At 50.7% G+C, this 11404-nt stretch overlaps 1 protein-coding gene across 2 annotated transcripts in view; it reads left to right on the top strand.

Annotated features, from left to right (window-relative positions):
• Nucleotides 1-6430, top strand: part of NOTCH1 (notch receptor 1) — a gene marked incomplete at its 5' end in the record, with an annotated part of 40881 nt that extends 34451 nt beyond the window's left edge. For both annotated transcript variants that reach the window (XM_080630610.1, XM_080630611.1), the window contains 8 exons: nt 56-204; nt 808-1027; nt 1372-1462; nt 1708-1873; nt 2588-2883; nt 3199-3346; nt 3457-3554; nt 4266-6430. In XM_080630610.1, the coding sequence (XP_080486736.1) occupies nt 56-204; nt 808-1027; nt 1372-1462; nt 1708-1873; nt 2588-2883; nt 3199-3346; nt 3457-3554; nt 4266-5741 (2644 nt within the window). In that variant the 3' untranslated portion in view covers nt 5742-6430. The remainder of the gene's footprint in view (nt 1-55; nt 205-807; nt 1028-1371; nt 1463-1707; nt 1874-2587; nt 2884-3198; nt 3347-3456; nt 3555-4265) is intronic.
• Nucleotides 6431-11404: the final 4974 nt, after the last annotated feature.

Below are 11404 nucleotides of genomic sequence, written 5' to 3' on the forward strand. Positions count from 1 at the left end.
CTGTCTGCACAGAGTGGTCGTTGCTGCGTGTCTCTCATTGACTCTCCCCACACAGATCCATTGTCTACTTGGAAATCGATAACCGCCAGTGCATCCAGTCATCTTCCCAGTGCTTCCAGAGTGCCACGGATGTGGCGGCATTCCTGGGGGCCTTGGCCTCCCTTGGCAACCTGAACATACCCTACAAAATAGAAGCTGTTAAAAGTAAGCATGTCTGGTCAGCTGGGGAGGAGAGCCAGCCCAAAATGCCCTGCCTTACCCGTGTCCGGTTACCTGTCAGCTGCCTGCGTTTGACCTGGTTTTAACCACCTTGTTGTTTTGGGGTCTTTTTCTTTAAGTCCGTTCCTCAAAAAATTGCAAAACCAGTTTATTTTTTGCTCATTCCAGGTTTATTTCAGAATCATTACCACTATAAAAGTTATAAAAAAACCCCCAAAGAAATCCCAACCAGCTCCGATCAATCAGTGACATGCAAGGAGTTGAAGTTCGTATCTTGAAAATCCCCCCTAAATCCTTTTGTCTTAACAGCTCAATGCGAGCGCAATGATTTGAAGTTCACTAATCCTTTTCCTTAAAGGAGAAAAAAGTGAAGCTGTCTCCTGGTGCAGCCTGGCTTGTGCAGCCGAGAATTTGCCGATGGTTTGCAATTCTGATTAATAGCGTATAAAATGACCTTATTTTGGGGGGGCTGATTTAGACCAGACTTAGGTACCTCTATTAACTAATTTTCCCTTCATTTCCACTCGGTCACTGGTTTGCTATGCAGCTTAATGTCTCAGCATCTCTATGTGCCCCACTGTTTTGTAGGTGAAACAGCCGAGCCCACGAAGAACTCCCAGCTGTATCCTATGTACGTGGTGGCGGTGGCTGTGCTGGTCTTGCTTGCTTTCATCGGAGTGGGAGTACTGGTGTCTCGTAAGCGGCGCAGAGAGCATGGGCAGCTCTGGTTCCCTGAAGGCTTCAAAGTGACCGAGTCGAGCAAGAAGAAGCGACGGGAACCACTTGGGGAGGATTCTGTTGGACTGAAGTGAGTAAATTGCTTGCTAACCCATTAAAACACCGTGCAGCGGGGCTGCTTGGGGCTCTTCTGAGAGAGCCCAAGGGAGTTTTGTTCTTTAGGGCATCCAATTGGTGTGGTGGGGAGGAGAAAAATCAGGTTTCTGAAAGTTCTGCATGGGGAAAAGAGTGTTCCCACCTGGAGGAGGTTTTTAAATGCTCCATGATCCGATTGCGCTCAGTAAAAAATTACAGGAGGGAAACCTGGAAATTGCCTTCTTGATTCTTCTCAGCTTGTGCATGCAGATGAACAGAGCCCATCACAGAGTGCTGCCTGCAGAGGAGCTGATCTTTTGTATGGTTTCCTTTTTAAAGGCCCCTCAAAAACGCTTCAGATGGCACGCTGATGGATGACAACCAAAATGAGTGGGGTGATGAGGAGACCTTGGACACCAAGAAGTTCAGGGTAAGCTCACTGCCACATCCCCTTTCTCTGCTGCAAGTAGGCACTGGCTGCGTTTTGCCATGGAAGGAGCAAGGTGCTGTGGAAAGCAGCAGAGCAGAGGGACCCTGGGGGGCCCGGTCTGTGTGTGTGTTGCTGCTGCCGGCTCCTTTGCAACGTGTGTGTGACAAACAAACCTTTGGGACTCACAGAGCTTCCCCCTCCTCGTGTGCTCTGCTCTGTGCTCACTTCCCGCTCTCATTCCTCAGTTTGAGGAGCAGGCGATGCTGCCCGACACAGACGACCAGACAGATCACAGGCAGTGGACCCAGCAGCACCTGGATGCTGCGGACCTGCGCATCTCCTCCATGGCACCTACTCCACCACAGGGGGAGATCGATGCGGACTGCATGGACGTCAACGTCAGAGGTCCTGGTAAGGTGACTCCTTTCCCTTCTGTGCTGCTTGGCAGGGAAGCTGAAATCCTCCCTTATCTATTGCAGTCCCAGACAGCCCGACCCCTATCACTAGGACTGAGTTGCTGTCGGTCCTTCTGCATCGCATGGTTGTTCGTGATTTAGAGATGGACCCTGTCACATTTCACTTTCCATGAGATCTCTTCTTTAATCACTGAGATGGAAATTAGAGAATACAGAAGAAGTACCTGTTAAATCATCCACCTTGTCTCTCTGCCACTCCTAGATTCCTCTCCTGCCACCAAACTGCACGTTTCATAATCTTCTTTTTAGGTTTTTAACTATAACAATAGCTCATAGGCTTTTATATTATTACAAACATTCGGTCTTCTCCACACCTGTGAAACTGTGCTCCGAAATAGTGAAGGTATCTAAGCCTGTGCTGTACCATACTCATGTTTGCTTTGAGCAACCTTCCATATAAATTGCACCTTACATGTTGGAGTGTGCAAGCTCTAACAGATGAAATAGGAAAAGCAGCGAGCAGTTATCACTTCCAGTTACCACTAAAGAACATGAGATCCATGTGAGAGGGAGGATAATTGTGTTTGATGTTTAGAACCAGTCAGAAACTCATCTTGATGACCTCTGAGAATAAGCATCTATTGCAGACAGAGCATCTTGCCGATGGGGTAAAAAGCCTTTATTCACCGAGTTCCCCTGTGCTTTTCAGATGGTTTCACCCCGCTCATGATCGCCTCGTGCAGCGGAGGAGGGCTGGAGACGGGCAACAGCGAAGAGGAGGACGATGCTCCCGCCGTCATCTCGGACTTCATTTACCAAGGCGCCAGCCTGCACAACCAGACTGATCGCACCGGGGAGACGGCGCTTCACCTGGCTGCCCGGTACTCCCGCTCGGACGCTGCCAAGCGCCTGCTGGAAGCCAGCGCCGATGCCAACATCCAGGATAACATGGGCAGGACCCCCCTGCACGCCGCCGTCTCCGCTGATGCCCAGGGAGTCTTCCAGGTAATCGATGCTTTCATCTCTTCTCGGGGTTTACTGGGGAAAGCGCTGGTGCGCATCGAGTCAGTCACACGCTGAGCGTATCACAGGGTCTCCAGCAAGGTGCGGGGTGAAAGTCTTGAAGACCGGAGGCCCTGTGGTCTCAGGGCAGGGCACAGCAAAGCAACAACCCCGTAGTTACCCTCTGGTGTGCACCCCCAGACTGTGAGTGGCGACTGGAGTGATCAGCCCCATGGAAAGGGTATTGCAGGTCCTGAGAGCTGGGTACCTGGAGCTCTCTGTCCCTCCTGACGCTTGTGATTCTGGCTCTTGTGGCAGATCCTGATAAGGAACAGGGCAACAGATCTCGATGCCCGAATGCATGACGGGACCACTCCTCTGATCCTGGCCGCTCGCTTGGCTGTGGAGGGCATGCTGGACGATCTCATCAACTGCCATGCAGACGTCAATGCCGTGGATGATCTAGGTACTGCAGGCATCTAAAACAGGCTTCCTCAGAGGCGGGAGGAGAGGAGTGCTTGCTCTTACTCTGACTGTTCACTAATGAGTGTTGTATTTTGTGGTCTTCCTCTGTAGGCAAGTCAGCACTGCACTGGGCAGCTGCTGTGAATAATGTGGAAGCTGCAGTAGTCCTCCTGAAGAATGGTGCCAATAAGGATATGCAGAACAATAAGGTAGGGGTCTCCTGAGCTGACATAGGCAAGGAAAGAACCATCAGGGAAGTCTGTTAAATGGTAATCTTTTGCCTAAAATACAACACTGTCACTGAGACTGATTTGATTGTTCTGATGTGAATGAAGCTATTGGATTACATAGAATCATAGAATGGTTTGGGATGGAAGGGCCTTAAAGCTGATCCAGTTCCAACCCCTGCCACGGGCAGGGACCCCTTCCACTGGAGCAGCTTGCTCCAAGCCCCTGTGTCCAACCTGGCCTTGAGCACTGCCAGGGATGGGGCAGCCACAGCTTCTCTGGGCACCCTGTGCCAGCGCCTCAGCACCATCAAAGCAGCATGTGGGATTTGGTCCTACGGGTGATGCGGAGGCGCCGTGCAGTGCTTGGCGGGCAGTATAACAGTGTTCTTGTGGCTACCCCCTTGCGTGTTCTGGGTCATTATATTTGTATATATTGTATCTGTGTATATATACATAGATATACATATACATACATATTATATCTGTATATATTATATCTGTAGGGTGTGATATCAGTATAAGGACATGGCTCAGCAGGGTAGGAAAAAGCAGCAGCAGAACCTCACTGGAGGAGAGGTGGTAGTGACCATCTCTGCCACCCAACCATGTGGCGTTGAGTGCAGAGCTCAGCACAGTGTTAGCCAGGAGAACCTGTGAACTTACACCTAACCGTCTTTGCTGGGTTTCCAGGAGGAGACCCCGCTGTTCCTTGCAGCCAGAGAAGGGAGCTACGAAACCGCCAAGGTCCTGCTGGACCATTTTGCCAACCGGGACATCACGGACCACATGGACCGGCTCCCGCGGGACATCGCGCAGGAGCGCATGCACCATGACATCGTGAGGCTGCTGGATGAGTACAACCTGGTGCGGAGCCCACCGCTGCACAACGGCCCATTGGGAGCACCCACGCTGTCCCCACCGCTCTGCTCCCCCAACAGCTACATCAGCAACCTGAAGCCTGCCGTGCAGGGCAAGAAGGCCAGGAAGCCGAGTACCAAGGGCCTGAGCTGCAATGGCAAGGATGCCAAAGACCTCAAAGCCCGGAGGAAAAAGTCGCAAGATGGCAAAGGGTGTCTGCTTGACAACGCCAGTGTGTTGTCTCCAGTGGACTCCCTGGAGTCGCCCCATGGGTACCTGTCGGATGTCGCCTCTCCTCCATTGATGACGTCCCCGTTTCAGCAGTCCCCTTCCATGCCTCTGAACCATCTGCCAGGCATGCCTGACGCCCACATGAGCATCAATCACCTCAACATGGCGGGGAAGCAGGATATGGCCATGGGAAGCTCCAGCAGGATGGGCTTCGATGCGGTGCCGCCGCGCCTCTCCCACCTCCCAGTCTCCAGCCCCAGCACCGTGATGAGCAATGCCCCGATGAGCTTCTCTGTTGGCGGGGCATCTGGGCTGAACGGGCAGTGTGACTGGCTCACCCGGCTGCAGAACGGCATGGTCCAGAACCAGTACAACCCCATGCGAGGCAACATGCAAGCCGGGGCGCACCAGCAGACGCAGAACCTGCAGCACGGCATGATGACCTCCCTGCACAATGGCTTGCCCACCACAAGCTTGTCGCAGATGATGAGCTACCAGGCCATGCCCAGCACCCGGCTGGCTTCCCAGCCCCACCTGATGCAGAGCCAGCAGCTCCAGCAGATGCAGCAGCAACAGCTCCAGCAGCAAAACCTGCAGCCGCAGCAGCAGGCGCAGCAGCAGGCGGCACCGCAGCCGGCGCCACAGCCAGCGCCGCAGCAGCACCACAACCCCAGCTCCAACGCGAGCGGCCACATGGGCCAGAATTTCCTTGGTACGGAGCTGAGCCAGCCCGACATGCAGCCGGTGAGCAGCAGCGCCATGGCGGTGCACACCATCCTGCCGCAGGAGTCCCAGATGCTGCCCACATCCCTGCCGTCCTCCCTCGCCCAGCCCATGACCACCACGCAGTTTCTAACCCCACCTTCCCAGCACAGTTATTCCTCCCCCTTGGACAACACCCCCAGCCACCAGCTCCAGGTGCCCGACCACCCTTTCCTAACGCCGTCTCCGGAGTCTCCGGACCAGTGGTCCAGCTCCTCTCCTCACTCCAACGTGTCCGACTGGTCCGAGGGCATCTCCAGCCCTCCCACGAGTATGCAGTCACAGATGGGACACATCCCCGAAGCCTTCAAGTGAAAGGCGGTGATTCAGAGACGCTGGCGCGCAGGGGGAGGTCGAAGCTCGAGGGAGCCCTTTTTTCAAAGGACATTGGATGCTTTTATCAAAGGATCCTTTTTTTAAATATGTTTTTATAAAAAAAAGGCGAAAAGACAAATTAATTCTTTTTTTTTTTTTTTAGTATTTATTTATGTACTTTTTATTTGACATGAAAACACTGCCTTTTTATTTATATGTTCTATTGTTAAGAACTCAATGTGGGACACCAGTTGTGTTTCAAGGAGTCGAACAATTAGGGTTTTATAGGATGTTCTCTTGTTTCGGGGGTTCATTGTGTTTGGTTTCAGAGGAAATGTCTATGTAAAGCTATCAGTGGCGATTTGTGATTCCGAAATGCCATTAATTTATTGTTTTTCAACTCAGAAAGAGGTGAAAAAGGGGAAGGAAAAATTAACTAAAACCACCGCTTCTTAGGGGGAAAAAATTAAGTATGGAGGGATTTTTGGAATGTACTTTAAAATGCTTCCTTTGCTGTTATATGAGAGGACATTTTATGGTACCAGTCACGAACCTTTGTTTAAATTTCAGTATTATATAGTTGTACATTTGCCTTGATAATAGAAATTTTTGTTCTCTCTTGTTTTTATATATATATAAAAATATATATATTTAAATGAATTTTATGAGCTAACAAAAAAGATAAATCGGGATTATAGACCTGTCAGAACAGGTTCTAAGCTAAAATACCCCAACCAACCACAAAACACAAACACTGTCCCCCACCAAAAAAGAAGAGTATTTGCCAAACCGTTAGGAGAGCAAGCCCATAACCGTGGAGTTCATACACAAAGGAGACTTAATTTCACTTTGAGTATCTTTACTGTTTTTTAGTTCTTGTGTTTGCATTCGAGTAACTGTTTAAGACATCAATGCCATGATGAACTTGTAAAGCACGTCCTTATTTTAAGGATGTCCTGCCTGTTTTAAGGAAGGTTTGTCTGTCGGTGCAGACAGCATGGGTGAGATTACACAGCATCATAACCCTGCCACCGCCGGCGCTGGCCCGAGCCCGGCTCCTCTGGCAGTGCCATCGCTGGGGGCCCGGTGGGAAGCGCTGCCGGCGTTGGTGGGATGCTGGACTGGTTCAACAGGAGGGCGAAGGAGAGCACAGCCGAGCCTGTGCTGTGAAACGTTGACATTTTGTTCTTGTTAGTCTGGAGTGACGCATCTCTTTTATATTGGTGTGCACTCTTCCTGTGTATCATGTAAAATATAGTATAAGCCTGTGGCAGATTTAATGTTTGTAAATACGTTTTGGGGTTTTTTTTTTAAAGAAAAGGTGGATTTTGTTTCAAAAATCTAAATGAACGAGTCTTAAATATATCCTAAATATATCGCCTTAGAGAGGTGTTGGAATATCACTCACTCGGGTGCAAAGGCAAGCAGACACCCTAAGACTAGATATGTGCATGGGACAGGCCAATAGAGAGCAGTGAATCAAGACAACCTAAGGAAAGGGTTCCTTTTCCTCGTTCCTTTTAGAACACCAAATAAAATGGATATTTCTCAAGGCACAGCGCCTTGCTGAGCACTCATCTTAGCGAACATTTCAGACCATTGTTATTGTGACATGCCTAAAATGAGTGATGCAAACATCCCGTGGTGTTGAATCTTCCTATGTTTTATAAACTAGAGTGTAGTTTAAGAAAAGATATCTTCTGTAATAAAGTTATCTACATGCAAAGTTGTAGTTTGCAAAAATGATGTATTTTTTTTGGTTAACTGATTTGCAATAAATGATGCTTCTGGGCATCTAGATTTTACTAAAACTGGAACTTGGTGGTTTTGTTGTGGATTGGATGAAATCTGGGCTCGATACCCACTGTCTCCCACGACTGCAGGGCTGCACCTTCCCAACAGCTCGTTCCCTGGGTTAACGCTCAGAGCAGGGCTCTGGACAATGAAACTCTCCTTGACTTGTGCAAAACTCCCATCAGTGTCAGAGGTCTGGTTTGAGCAAGGCACAAGAGGCTCTGCTTTACCTGTGCTGCAGATGTTCTGATGTCCTCCAGGCCTCTGCCACTAGGTCAGGATCTAATGGTAATCATTGAATCAAAGGGGTAATCATTGAAAAGCTGTCACTCGTGCATGTTCATCTGTATTCCATCACCTTAAAACTGCTTTCTGATCAGGTTTTTAGGAGCATTCTCTGGCTGATGACACAGCCAAAGATAAAAAATGACCATATGCTTCTAATTATATAGTGCCTATGGAAATAGCCTGCTATGAGGGTGTTAAGAGTTATGTTCAGTGCTTCTTCCTTCACACATGGCTGGGCTCTCAGAGGTGGTGGTTGCACAGGTAGGAACTGGGGAGCCATGCGAGGGGCACCAGCACCCGAGGGAATGCCTCACTAACACCTCTCCAGGCACAAACACCACGCAAACGTTTGCTGTCCTTGCTGCACTCAAGGTTTTTAAGGTAATTTGATTCTTTCTTTTCCCCACAGGGACTCTCTAGGCCAATGCAGCTGCGAAGTCCCCGAATAACTGGATATAAATAGCCAAGCCACGGAGCTCCTCATGGTAACTCCTGGAATGCTGGTATTTTCCACTCCATGGCTGGGGAAGGAGCAGGCATGTGCGTGCATGTACCCGGTGTCCAGCCCTGGATGGATGTGGGGCTGTCAGACACGTGCTGGTCCAAAGCTGGTGCTGCAGCAGTGGCATTCCATGTGCCACCCGGCAGCAGCGAAACGCGGTGCCTTTAGAGGCAAACTCCATGGAAAGGGGGATTTCAGCTGAGGACAAATCCCTCTTCCCCCTGCAAAATGTGGCTGAGCATCGGTGTACCCCAAGGGACACCCTGGGGGTGGGTTTCCTGAGACGTGCTCTTCCCCGCAGTTGTGCCCGCTGCATCCCATCTGGGCTATGCGAGATGGAGCGTGCCTGCCTTCACTGCAGCCCACACATGTGCTGGCCATGGATCACATCTGGGAACATCCAGCTGTGTTCCCACGCAGTCCCATCCTTCCAGGCTTCTCCCACAGGTACACATCCCAGCACTCACGCCCGTGGCATTGCCAGTGAGATGGGGATGCTCACGTCAACATCAGGCATCAGAAGACGTTCTCCTGTCTGGTCTAGTGTGCAATGCTGGTCACTCGTGGTCCAGGCAGGAATTAGGGCTGGAATGGATTAAAAACAAAAAGGGGGTTTGAGGATGTGTAAACCCATGTGAGGTTGCAAGAGGAAACTGAACACATGTGGCTCATTATGAGGAGGATGACTGTAATTTTCCATGAGGATGGGTCAGAGGGGCAGGATGAGAAAAGAGGGGGCTAAATACCAGGGAAAGAAGCAAAAATAAGGTCTGTATTAGCAGAGGAATAGATACCAATAAATAGATGCCAATAAACAGAGTTGTCTGGACTAGAAGTCAGAAAAGGGTTTTTTTAAGCAATAAAGGAGCCACAGTTTAGTTTTGAAGCGTTTAATGCCCCATGACTCTTACGTTTATGACCCACAGGCTCCTGCTAGTCCCAGGGGAGGGTTCACAAGTGTTTGTGCAGCACAAGATCAGCACCAGCTCTTCCGATGGTTGATGCTATGAGGAATCCCTGCACCTGAGCCATTTGTTTACACGCTGGAGGGCTTGGTGCTCTTATGCTTTGTTTTCATTATTCCTGCTCGATTAGATGGGACACCCAGAAATTGCTACTCTGTGCTGCTTTTCCCTCCAGGCTGTCCGTGTTTGCCCAGCGTTGCTGACAGCTGCTCGAACCCTGATTGAGGAATCCTGACTGCAGCTCAAATCACCCCCTGAAGAATGTGCAAAAGGAGCCAAATTCAGCCAAGGTGTAGCCTCTCTCCAATTACACACACACGGGTTAACGTGGGCACTTTGAACAATCACAGCAACTGAGTAAATAAATAGAGCTCAGCTTGCTCAAGCTGGCTGACCTGGCATGGAATACTGATGATCTTCAGAGAAAGGTTCCTTTAGCCATTTTCTCTGTTTCTAAACTTGGAGAATGATGCCTTTACTCCAGGCCCCTGAGGTAGGGCTGTGTTTATGGTTGCCTGCACCCTGAAGGCTCAAGGAGTTATCAGGATATCATGGGAAAAGGTCAGTATCCTTTTTGTTGCACACCGAATGAGCTGATGAAGCAGGAAAGGAGGACACACGCTGTCCCCTTCCCACCAGCAAGGCCTTATTTTGTCAGTGGGTCACTCTCACATCCAGAACCGGCTGCATTCACTGAGTACAGGGAATCTGTCAGCTTTGAGGTGAAAAGTGATGGAATGTCTTAATGTGGCATTTATTTATAACCACATACAGGCCAGGAGAAGAGCAAAGGTGAGATCCCATTGCAATGTTTGCACTGTGTATGTGTCTGGATAAGTCTGTAGGTAGAGGGATAGGTATGTACTGTAAATACAGAGCTTTAGATACAGGTGTAAGCTTTTGATGGTGTTTACACAATACATATGTATTTTTAAAGCCACTGGGGCTCATTAAAATCGTGTTTCCTCAGATCATACCTGTTTGGGGGAAACACCAAGGGAAAACCAGGGCTCTATCTTCAATTCGTGCCCGTGTAGGGAAATTGCATTTGACAAACTGGTTTGTGAGAGGGTTCCTACAAAAGAGGGAGATGAAAGGCACTTGGAAAACCACAGCACTGCCGCTGGTTCCCACACCAGCATCAAAGCGCTGCCTCCCTGGCTCTGAGGATATTGCCCTGCTTTAATGACCGAGCTGCAGCAACAGCTCTTGTGCTGATAATGACCCTCGATTGAGGGGTTTGTTTAGGTCATTTGTGCTGTCCCCCCCAAGGGTGGTTGCTGGGTGCAGAGTGTGCCAGCATCAGCACAGGGATCACCGCCTGCAAAGGAGGCACAGCTTTCTGTGTGCACAGCTGCTCCCTGCTTTAAAGCTTCGTGTTTGTGAGAAACAGACCCTCACCACGGAGCTGGGCATGCAGCGGAGCCGGGGAGCGTGGTTAGGGCTGCACACAGCTGGTATTGTCTGTGAAAAACCGAAACGTGAAATCTGCTTCTCTGGGAGAGAGGGTTTAGACGCCTTTAAACTGATGCCTACAGGAAACCCGGAGAGGGGCTTTGGACAAGGGCCTGTAGGGATAGGCCAAGGGGAATGGCTTGAACCTGCCAGAGGGGAGACTGAGATGAGCTCTTAGGCAGAAACTCTTCCCTGTGAGGGTGCTGAGGTGCTAGCACAGGGTGCCCAGAGAAGCTGTGGCTGCCCCATCCCTGGCAGTGTTCAAGGCCAGGTTGGACACAGGGGCTTGGAGCAAGCTGCTCCAGTGGAAGGTGTCTCTGCCTGTGGCAGGGGTTGGAGCTGGATGGGCTTTAAGGTCCCTTCAACCCAGCGCAGTCTGTTCCATGCTGCATCCCAGGGTGTCCCGTGATTGACCCCCGGCACAGATCCAGCCCCCACGGACCCGCGGGACGGAGCCCTCGAGCGCAGCGAGTGGCAGGTTCGTACATCCGCCTCCTTCCCGTGGAACCCCTCCGCTTCCCGGCTCTCCGCTGCAGCCCAGGGCTGCCACCGCCCCGAGGGAAGCGGCTCCAGCCGCTCTGTCCCACCCTGGCGGCCGCCTTCGCCACTGCACCCGCCGCGGGGACCCTGAGGGCTCGGAGGTTGGGGGAGCCCGGCCG

This window comes from Psittacula echo (genome assembly GCF_963264785.1).
Source record: "Psittacula echo genome assembly, chromosome: 16".
Taxonomy (NCBI): Eukaryota; Metazoa; Chordata; class Aves; order Psittaciformes; family Psittacidae; genus Psittacula; species Psittacula echo.